Source organism: Thunnus maccoyii, chromosome 20 (assembly GCF_910596095.1).
Source record: "Thunnus maccoyii chromosome 20, fThuMac1.1, whole genome shotgun sequence".
Taxonomy (NCBI): domain Eukaryota; kingdom Metazoa; phylum Chordata; class Actinopteri; order Scombriformes; family Scombridae; genus Thunnus; species Thunnus maccoyii.
In genome coordinates this window covers 20,249,825-20,261,754 of record NC_056552.1, presented here as the reverse complement: position 1 = coordinate 20,261,754, position 11,930 = coordinate 20,249,825, and the positions used below count along the sequence as shown (strand labels likewise).

General features: G+C 39.7%; 1 protein-coding gene across 1 annotated transcript; it reads left to right on the top strand.

Moving 5' to 3' along the window:
- The first annotated feature begins 1,064 nt into the window (after nucleotides 1-1,064).
- Nucleotides 1,065-11,638, top strand: cbx7b (chromobox homolog 7b). The gene is made up of 6 exons (XM_042398469.1): nucleotides 1,065-1,458; nucleotides 3,947-3,990; nucleotides 5,383-5,448; nucleotides 5,822-5,888; nucleotides 6,177-6,576; nucleotides 7,374-11,638. The coding sequence occupies exons 1-6, from the start codon at nucleotides 1,390-1,392 to the stop codon at nucleotides 7,574-7,576; spliced, it is 849 nt and encodes a 282-aa protein (XP_042254403.1). The 5' UTR covers nucleotides 1,065-1,389; the 3' UTR covers nucleotides 7,577-11,638.
- The last annotated feature ends 292 nt before the right edge of the window (nucleotides 11,639-11,930 follow it).

Genomic DNA, 11,930 nt, shown 5'->3' with positions numbered 1-11,930 from the left:
GCTACTTTTTATTTGATGCATCATTATTATCAATCTAATAATGTCATATATATACAATAATATATCAATCACAGGGGCTATTATGCATACTTTTGCTACTTCAAAGTCCCCATCCACCCAAAAATGTGTTGTGCTTCTTGTTCCTTCACTGAGCGTCATTGTGCAGAGTGACGTACGTGTTTGACAATAGAAGATTGTTTTCATGTTTATCTGCTGAATGGGGAACGTTTCTGAGTTTAAAACATGTACGTACAAACAGGATTTGAAACATCACAACTATTTTTATAGCCAATTATGGTCCAACATTCAGCTTACACAAGTGTGGTGTGGAAACCTTCAGTTTCAATTATTCAAAACAGTCTTTTTATATGTTTTAAAACATGTGTAGAGGAGATCTTTAAGTACATTTTGCTAATAAGACTTTCCACTTTTGAATGTCAGACTTTAACTTGAACCTTTTTACATTGAAGCACTGCAACTTTTACTTACAGATCCCCTCCAGACACGTTTTAAGATGTATATAAAATACTCCACTTTGAATAATAATGTGTCTGATAAGTTTTTTTCCACAAAAAAAGTTAAATTATATGATTATAATCCCTAAAATTACATCAACTCCTTCCTCATTAAACATCCAGAATCTATGAATATGCAAATATATTTCATTGCAGAAGTTGAACTGCTGGACACAAGATGTCTCCTAATTCACTGTTAAGTCTATTCTCAGTGTTTGTGCGCTAGAGGCTTCAAGTTTCCACATCACACTTGTGTAAATTGAATACTGGACCAGAATCGGCTCCAAACTAGTTGTGATGTCACAAATCCTGCTTGTAAGCCCATCCCTTCAAATCAGATTTTCAATGATCACAGAGAAACTTTCCACTTCCAGCAGATGAATGTGAAAACAGCTTCTAGTGTCAAACTCTGCACATACATCATCCTGCACAGTGAAGAAAAACACATTTTTGAGTGTAAGGAGACTTTAAAATAATCATTTGAGTACCTCTTCCAGCACTGGTTTTGGTATCATCCACACCATGGATGTATTATATATACATCCATGATCCACGCATTGACTGATGAGGATGATGAAGCACCCGGTAGCGCGCGCGCGCGCAACAAGGGAGCGCGCTTTTTGGGCACGGGGCCGCGCGAAGCGGTGTGCAGATGTGTCGCAGATTTTGTAAAGTCACTGGACGCACAGAAAGACTCAGCACAAGGAAGTCTCCCCTGATAAATGGGCCTCAAACTGTGAGGAAAACAAGCGGCTGAAGGGGAGAAACGCGGAGCAGAGGACGGAGCCGAGGGACCGCTGTCATAAGCAGTTAACGTTAGCTTAGTTTGTGGAGCAGAAAGACGCTACTTTAACGGACGGCGGCGTGCGCAGAGATGGAGCTGTCCGCGATTGGAGAGCAAGTGTTTGCTGTAGAAGCAATCGTCAAGAAAAGAGTTAGAAAGGTAACGTTTTGACATTTATCACCCCCCCCTCCGAAAAAAATGTGTCAGTCCATTTTGCTACGGGACGTTGTCAGCGTTTGAAGGAGACAGTTTAACACATTATTATTTTAGAGGAGATGACGCTACTTTGGATGCTAATGAAAGCTTGAGAGATTAAATGAACAGAATTGCGCTACTAATCTGGTTATTTAATTGCCGGCTGTAAAAAAAACAAAAACAAAAAAAAGCTAAGAGGGGGGGGTAAGCCAGAGGAGGATGTGTCTTTTAATGTAACGTGGAGTGTGTTGTCATTGCACTACAGCTCACCATGTCAGGTGTTTGGCTAAAGAGGCTGGAGGAGGGACATGTTATCAACCAAATACCTTCGTTTTTGGGCCTGTTCGCTCGCTAATTGGGTTACAGTCTAAGTTACCATATGGTGTTGACAAATGCAGGTGCGTAGCTACAAAACATGGCTTCCCCAGAGCTAGAGGGGCCCCTGTACCCCCCCTCTCCGTTTTACAATAGTTTCCCCACCACTGTTACTACTGTGACAAATGTCTCCCTGAACAATTCAACACTGATAAACTCTTTAAATGTACAGGAGTGGAGAAAATAATTTAAACACTTTTAGGAAAAGGAACTCTAACTCTGTAGTAGTTATAAGCACAGATATAAAGCTTATTAACACTTTAACATGTGAGTTTGTATGAGACAGTAGATAGCTGAGAGCTATATATAGCTAGTAGCAGCTAATCTTCATCTGTAAAGGCAACAGTCTCTCATATGTTATGTCTGCAGCTGCAAGTAACAGTTGATGTGATTATTAATTAAGCTGTCAAACTTTTTTTTTTTGGTTAATCAATTAGGAGTGTTGTCTAAAATGCCCATCACAGAGCCAAAAGTAACTTCTTTAAATTGCTTGTTTTGTCTGATTGACAGTCCAAACTCCTCCAAACTCTTTGAAATAATATGAAATAGAGATAACTTTTTTATAACTTCACATTTAAAAGGCTGCAAGCAGCACATGTCTTCCTTGGTAAATGAATTAAATGGTTAATAAATCATCACAGTTGCTGCCTACTGTATTATTGTTTGATGTTTACTTTGTGTCAACTTGTCTAGACCCTGTGTAACTCGTTTGATGTCAAGCTTAAAGTTGGTCTACATAGAGTATAAAGTGAAACTTTAGTAGACACAGAATATACATAGCCCAATTTTAGACTAACTGCTTCAGCATAGATGTGATGTTGAAACCACAGATATACAGGAACTCTAACTTTGAAGTGGGTTAGGTCATAAGCACAGATACAAACATATTACTGGGTGATACCCTGTTATCGCTGTTAGAGGAGGATTGCTGTACTTATACTGCATTTATAGATAGATATCAAGAAGGAGGTTTTTGTGGTATCAGTAGTATGTTGAGTTAAACTCTCATCCAGATTCTTAATTGCCATGAAGCCAATATTTGCACATAATATTTACATAGTTTACAGGTAAAATTAATGATATAATCAATGCTGCAAGTTATGGAAAATATGGATACTTCTTAAATGTTATACATCCTATGTTTCACTCAGTATACAGTACATTCATGTCCTCTGTACTGTATACGGATGAGTAACCGGATGAAGTCGGGAAAAGTGATGACTTCACCCGCTGAGAATACCTTTGAGAGTGTGGAAGTTAACGGTGGATGATGTCACCGAGGATGACTAACTCTGAGTGGCTTTGCTGTTACATAGAAGACATATATTACATTTTACAATATCTGTTAATTATAGATATGGCTCGATGGCATGGCAACATCCTACAAGTACACTAAACGCTATTCAGTGTTAAGAATATACTGGAACATTGGCATTAAATACATTTTTCCCAAAAAATGAAATATCACCTCCAGGAATTGATCATTGTCATCAGGCAGGAGAGCGCTCATGTTACGTTGTCATGTAATGTACTGTACATCAGTATAATTATGCAGCTTATATATGTATTATAACATTTGTTATTCTTGAAATTTTGTTGGAAACTTTGAGTGTAATCAGGGCTAAACAGGAAACAGGTAAGCATGTCATCTCCCACATATGATGCGGGCACCCTTGGGCCAATCATTAACAAGATGCTTCACCCCTGCAAGTTTCATTGAAATATTAATCAATGTTGAGGCAATTACAGCCTTTCAGAGTTTGACATTATGACCATAACGACCCTAATCAGACTGAAATCTAACCTGTGGTCTCTGAGATATCATATTGTATCTTACAGTTGTTTACTTTGATCATAGAACCTTCATCAGTGCAATCAGGACTGACTTTTTAACAGTAGAACACTAGAAAAAACAAATTCCTTCAATTTTGTATGAAAATCAGGTGTGTAGCATCTGCGATAATGCATCATCCAAGTCTTCCGATGGCATTAGGAAGGCTGTGAAAAGCTACGGTGTATACTGTGATGTTATTTCTGACATGAGCTTCTTGACTAAAGCTGCTCTAAATCTTCACAGGGGAATGTGGAGTACCTGTTGAAGTGGAAAGGATGGCCTCCAAAGTGAGTATGTAAACTTGATCAGAAGTATGGATGGATAACATGAAATATTCACACTGACACGTACAACAGATTATACATATGCACATAAAAGCACCATGACCATATGTAAATCAACTCGAAATCAGAAATATATGCTCTTTAACAATAATAATACAGCATAACATGTGTACAGAATGCTGTCAGATGACTGATGAGAAACTGAATTTATTAACAGCTCCAGAAGATACTGAAAAGTGTGATTTCATTTTTAAAAAATTATTTCACAATATGTTTAAAAAAAAAAAAACAACAACTTTCTTTCACATTTTGTGATTAAAAAGTAATGATTGGTAGATGATATCCTCCACTCTGACTGTTTGCTGAGCACATAGTTATTGTTTGAGTAGAGAGGATGAAGCCATTGTTTGAGCCCCTTTTTCAGCCAACACATAGTGATTAACTAGAAGAGCACGCTCAGTAGAGTGCAGGTCTCCGCCAGGTCTGTACAATGAAGATGGCAGCGAAGATAACAAAAACAGAGATTTATTCATCTCGTCTTGTGTCTGACTTTAGTGGATCATAACATATCAGGTATGGAATTAATCTGCAGATACTCCGGTTCAAGATGAGATCAAACTTTTCTATGGATGTCAGTTTTTGAGCCACGACAAAAGGCCAAAATGTGGCCAGCAACAGACTAGGTAAGCCTTGTTTTTAGCCTAGCCGATTGCTGGAAATGCCTTTTGCTATGTCGTAACACATGTTGTAAAATGGTGAGGACTGCTGAAAAGAGGAAAGTCTCTAAGCTTTATGATAGGCTCATAAGGAATCTTATCAATGTTTATATGAATTCACAAGTAGCTCTCAAGGTACTGAGATTTGGCACCGATTGATCTAACGGGGCAACAAGGATTGATTGGTTGTTCCCAACAGAAACAAGATTCTAAATTGAAGCAGTTGTTGATCCCTTGCAGCCCCTACCAGCCAGTTAAGAGGAGCGAGGAGTCAGCAGTCAATGAAGGTATAAAATAGGTTTTTCAAAAATTGTGAATCACTGCAACCACAAGAGATCCTTGAACACACAGTCATAAATATGCACAAAAATATTAGACTGATGAGTCCAATAGTATGTGAGATTAGCTGCAGACAGATACGCTCACGGACACGGACACACACACACACACACATACACACATACACACACACAGAGACACACACAACCAAATGTGTGATCCCCTCCAGGCTTACGCCTGGCGGAGATAATAAGAATCTTTTTTAATGGAAAATATCAAAGGATGCCACATTAATGGACAGACTGATTTAATTAGCTGACTGAATGCATTAACAAATGAATGAAGGCATTAAAAGGAAAACAAAGTCTTTTATATACTTTTTTTTTGTAATCCGTCACAGGTACAGCACATGGGAACCCGAGGAACACATTCTGGACCAGCGTTTAGTGCAGGCCTACGAAGAGAAGTAAGGTTCCACTCAACAGCTAATACTTGTAAGATGGAAAGCCCAGAAGGTTTGACACATTGTGGAGCAGGAATGTGCAGACTAAAGCGGTTTTCTTACATTTTATGAATCATAAAGGAGATGGAAGATGAATCAGCAGACCAAGACCCAGATACAAGACCTCTCTGCTACTTTTAGTTTTAAAAGATGCAATCAAATTCAATTTGACATAACAGAGTTTAATGTTTAAATCTTATGTCCTGTGAAAGATTGATGTAATGTAAACACATTTAGACACAAGAAACGTGTAACATGTTATGTTATATGTGTGTTATGTAACTGGGCCTGAAGTCAGTACTTACAGTCCTGTTAACAGTTTGCTTGGCTTTCCTAGAGAGCAGAGAGACAGAGCTCTGGGTCACAGGAGGAAAGGATCCAAAGCCAAAAGACTCTTACTGCAGGTAAAGTTTGGAGTTCAATACAAAAAGTTTAAGACAGTTTTTTTTAACAGACTTCACAGTGGTTCATACTTGGGTGTTCAGCTCTCTCTCTGTTTTCCTTTCCTTGTTGGATACTGTCCAGTGATTGTGCTTGCAGTTTCTCAACCTTATGTAGTTTTCTGTTTGTAAGCCACCACCTCTCAACTCTCCTTTGTGACCAGTTTGAACTTTTTTGTACAATTATCCAAATACTTCTAAAAAAATGATTTAATTCTGCTGTGCATGTTTTTCTTTTTGATCCTGATGCAGAATACGCTCTACACCATGGACCTCCGCAGCGCTCACAAGACTCCAGAGCAGCCTCCGCCTCGCCTGCGTCTCTCCCTGACGCGCTCCCTGGACCCCGAGGACGAGGATCAACCATACAGTCCCTGCAAGCACGCGCCACGACCGCAACTGGCACATCATAAAAGCAAACAAAGGAGGTCGCAGTTCAGGTTCTTCAACTCAAACCCCCCAAGTCCTACACAAGAGGACTGGAAAAGTGGGGGAGAGGAAGAGGAAGAGGAGGAGGAGGACGAGGAGGAGGAGGAGGAAGAGGAGGAGGAGGAGGAGGAGGAGGACAATGTAGAAGATGAGGAGGATATGGAAGAGGAGAGGGAGGAGGCTGAGGAGGAGACAGCAGAGAAGAGCAGAGGCATTCTTGATGGTAAGTGTGTCAGTCGGTCAGCCAGTGGACTCTAATCACCATCATGACCCAGTTTACTTGAGTCTGTGTGAACCTCTTAGTAGGCACTGACAGGCTCTCTTCACTGGGCATGCAACCAAAAAACATTAAACTTCCTTCATCCTGAGCTGACTGATGAGAAGATTATCAAGAGGATGAATCCTAATACTTGTGGTGATCCTCTGACTTTACCTCTAGCGAGACTATTAAGTTGACATTTGTGGTTCACGGTGAAAAGTTGAAAACTACAGGATTGCTGTGAAATTTGCAACAGACATTAAAGGACCCAAGAGGATGAAATCAAATAACTTTGGCAATCCCCTGACTTCTCATCTAGTGCGATTATCAGCTCAAAATTTCAACGTGTCTAGTATTTTGGTTCAAGACCAAATTCCTGCAAGATGAATTCTCGTCGGCCTCAGCTGAACATTATACCTGCTAAACATCAATACGCCATTATTGTTAGCGAAGCGCATGTTAGCATGCTGATGTTAGCATTTAGCTCAAAGCTGCACAGCCTCACAGACATTTCTAATCATTTTTATTCAATAATTCAGCCCTGCCTGTCTTCTTAGAAACACTAATAGCTGTCTGTTCACGCTGCCAAATGTGTCCTATCTGCCTTTGTGAGTTTACAACATCTATCAGAGCAGAGATAATCTGTCCAGGTCAGTCCAGGGAGGTTAACTCAATAACAGTACACGTGATAGGCTTGATGCAATCACTGTCTGACTGCAACTCTACCCTTTTCTCCTTCTGTCTCTCCCCGCCTCATTCAGGACAGAAGAGGACAGACGAGTGGAGCTCCGCTGTCGGACCGGACGAGGTCACCGCAGCAGAGAAGCCGGACATGGACTGGAGACCCGTCATCGGTCCGGGAGAGGTGACGGTCACAGACGTCACCATCAACTCCCTCACAGTGACTTTCCGAGAGTCGCGAGTGGCCAAAGGCTTCTTCAGAGACTGGGGGCTGGAGGTCTGAATGAGGGTGAAGTGGACGTGGGTTGGAGGCAGGGAGGGTTGGAGGCGCCGGCTTTTCAGTGTGTGAGTTGTGGTTGAGGGTCAGCGTTGGTGTTTCATTCCCTCTCTGCAACCTCTCACTCTGCTCTTCCACCTGCCAAATACTTCCAGTCTGGTCAGTGGTTCGTTTACATGCACAGAGTCACCTGGATATAAACTCAACTTATTTAGGTTGAGCTGCTTGCGTGTATCTTTGATTGGTTTGGACTTGAATTGATTGTGGTTTCTATGAGAACCACAGAAATGAAAAAAAACATACACAACTCTAATAAACCCAAACATTTTCTCCACAGAGAGAAAGTTGGCCGATTAGAACAGAGATCCAACAGAAACATCTGGTGAAGAAGTAAAACTGTGTATCATCATACTAAATATTAGAATTTAACTTATATTTTGGCTTTTTGGCTCTAGAACAAAAGATGTGACCCCAGTCACATGGCTGATTGTGACTGAGGTGCAATCCCTGGCGCTGGAAGACCAAATGTGTGCAGGCTCTAGCCAGTTTTAGGTAGATTTGGAGCTGCACACTTTGGCTGAGAATCAGTTCAGTTAGCAGGACTTAGGCCAGCTGTGGGCCAGTGGCAGCCCAATGAATCTTCCTTTGTCAAACAGTTGAAAATATGTATACAGTAAGTAGAAGAAATGACTTGTAATTCCCTTAAAAAGGGTACGAGTCATCATCATCATATCACACTTATCTAAGTAATCTCTGAATTTTTGGTACTGGTTAAAATGTGAAGACATGGTAAATGTTTTTTTGGCATGGGTCTTTTCCACATTAAAGGTGCCCTGGGGAGTTTCTTCTAAACAAACACAGTTATGTTAACATTCAATGTCTCTCACCAAAAAGCTTTTTAAGAACCCTACAAACGGGTTGAATACACTTCATTCCTGCCATTTTTTTTTTGACTAAATTGAACCCAACACTGTTCACATCCCAGTCTTCTTTTTCCTCACCATTTGCTTACACATTGCTACTTGGCATGGCACATTTCTGCCACCTGTTGATCAGTGGGATAGTGCGAAACTGGTGGCAGTACTGTGTAGCACATCAAGCACATGCTTGTGTGCGTGAGTCCTCGTGCATCTCCACAGGATACAAAAAAAACAGGGACACACTCATAAAAACATTGCTCCACAGCGCTACTAGTGGTCAAAAACTCCATGGGGTACCTTTAAAGCAGTTAACAGAATGAGCCTCATGTATTAACATTTACTTTTCTTACAAGTTTGCCACGCCAGATTCAACAGACACTCACATTTGTAAATTTCATGCAAAACCTTATTAAATAGCCGTGGTGAAAGAAGTACTTATATTCTTTATTGAAGCAAAAGTAGCAATACCAAAATTTAAAAATACTCCATTACAAGTAGTCCTACACTTAAAATGTAACAGTAATATTATCAGCAAAATGCTCTTAAGTATTAAATGTAAAAGTACTCATTACGCAGAACACCCCCCCTTTCAGAGGTTTATGGTACTAGATATATTATTGGACTATTATTATTGATACATTGAAATGTAAGCAGTATTTTAATGTTGCAGCTGGTTGAACCATTTTAATCTACTTTATACAGTGTTGAGCATTTTTATCTATTACACTACATCATATTTCATAAGATGATGTGTTTTGTATCAAACATTTTAATCTGTAAAGTAACTAAAAACTACAATTTCCCCTCAGAATAATGGGAATACTCAAGTAAAGCGCATGTATGTCAAAAAGTTTAGTTTTTTAGTAGTAGTAGTTACTTTCCACCACTGTTCAATAGTAACTACAGTCGTCAGATTAATGCTCATGTGTTACACTATACAGCAGCACAAAATTGAAATGGAAATTCTCATGAGTATATAACGCCTACAGAGTAAAGACATTTATATTCAATCATGTAAAATGAAGTAACCTGAATAATCATGTGAAGAAGAAGAAGAGTCCTCTGTGCATGTAAACGAAGCCACTGTTTTCCACATCTCTCTTCCACACTACTAAGCTTACCGTTCAATACTGGACTCAAACACACAGTAATATTGTACATACTTCAAACTACAGTGAGGTGGGCATAGCTGTCAGTCCCACACTAACATGCAGTGCTGTACCCGTAAACACATAGACTGTTACTACCTGTACAACACGTGGCTTAGTCCTGTATGCGTTTCAAAATCCTCTGACGATTTGAGATGATTTGATCCGCCTGCATGCCTTTCTCCTCCAGTACAGTTATATCAATGCAAAGACGTGCATACTTCTCTGTCCACCCGGCTCTTCAACAACTCAAAACACCACACGAGCGACAAGTGAATCTTGTACCAAAATCAGAAACTAGACGAAGCTTGATGACAGAATGTATTATGGAATTGCACTGTATTTACATCAAATGGGTTTGTATTTCCATCAGGAGCCTTTTGAGTTTGACCGTTAGGGTTTTAAATGCAGGTATCAATGCTGAGATTTCACTCTGAAGTTGTTAATACCTGATAGTTTGTGCAGATATTCTTCTAATTAGGTCATTTCCATGTTCAGAAGTGACGTGATGAGATTTCAGTGTTTACCCCTGAATTTAATTCTTGTGAAGGTTGATATAGACAATAATCAGACAATAAAAATGCCCACTGAAATCCAGGCTAACAGGTTTAGTTTAGTTACCATGCCATATACATTTATTCAATCATTACCTTTTAGGAATTCAAAAATCACTCTGTCTTTGAACCACTCACAACTTATAGACAACATATGACAGCGGGATGCATGGAGACATTGCATCATATTAATGGGTAACAAAAAAACAAAAACAGAAAACAGAACTACTGCTCTAAGTCTTGGGATGTCGGAAATTCCCAAAGGCACTTAAATGCACCAACAAAGAGAGCTCTCCAAACAATCTCCTCATGGCATTGCATTATCATTCGATTATGTAACGGACTAAAAAAGTAAATGCAAGTGAACGTTCACTGCAGTGTCAAAGTTTCGAGTTAATACAGCATGAAAATCAAGGTGTCAGTAGATTATATAGTATGTTGAAATACTTAAAACTGCCTTAAGGATAAGAAAGTATATGCAAGTGAAAACACTTCAATAATTGCTAAATTAATAATAATAATTACTTCACCAAGAACACAGGACAATAAAAAAAATATGTAAATTGAAGGTGAAATGTTTACCCACAACTTAACAGGCTAATTTCATGTAAGTGCTGTCAGGGGTAAACACTGAAATCATTTAAAAGCGAAAAGGCCAACTCTGAACCCAGTATGTCGGTCTAACCCTGCTGGCTTCCTGCCCATTGGACACAGGAGCTGATGTGATGTGTCATGTCTGTGGAATCTCCCACAGCAGCGTCCCATTGGTCAAAAAGTTGTTTATCCCACAGTGAGGATGATGGGCGAGCGTCTCGTGATCCCAAAACTGTCTGTGTGTGACAATGAAGCTGCAGGGAATGGAAGTGCCTGATGTTGCATAATTTTGTTGTTTTGTCTGTGGAGCTTTTAGGGCTCATGTTGCTCTCTATCCTACACACACACACACACACACACACACACACACACACACACACACACACACATCATTACTGTCCCAGCTTATTTGGTTTCTGTATGAATGCAGGATCCTCCTCTGATGTTATTAAGACTTGAAATATGAGGAGACACTAAAGCGGAGGAAGCAGGAGGGACAGTAAGGAGAACACGTATTTTTAGTCGTTATTTTTCTACATTGACCTGAATGTATATTTATTCTTTAAAGGAGATACCTGTGTGTTTGTCACGCTGAACAGAATCGTTTTTATACAGTTTGTGATAACCGATGCCATATCTAAGTGTACTGACCTGTCAAAAAACAAGCACCTGGATTTTTGACGTCGCCTAATGTGGTCGCTTGTGCTGCTTTTGTCCACCACCAAGCGAAGAACCTTGCACTTTATTGTGATGTAAACCTGCACATTACCCGCTCCTGTCTACAGAAGTGTCATTGTGTATAGAATATTTCTATGGTAATATTAAAATAAATGTTGCTCATGTTTAATATCATTTTTATCTGACTTTATCTTCCTTGTTCACGTTAACGGAGGTGTTTTCAGTTACTAACGGATGCAGCTGTGTTCAGAGATTATTACAGATTTACAAGGTGTCGGCATCAGTTTAACACTAATGAGTGGACTTTTTAAAAAGTTCAACTGAAATGTAAGAAACTTAATGACTGAAACTGAGTAATTGTGACCCGTGAAATCACACGCAAAATAAGTTTCACCTAAAGCCTTTAAATCCTTTTAGGGACTGTATGAAAATTATTAGGCAGGAAGGTCAGAAAAGGAGGGGGACG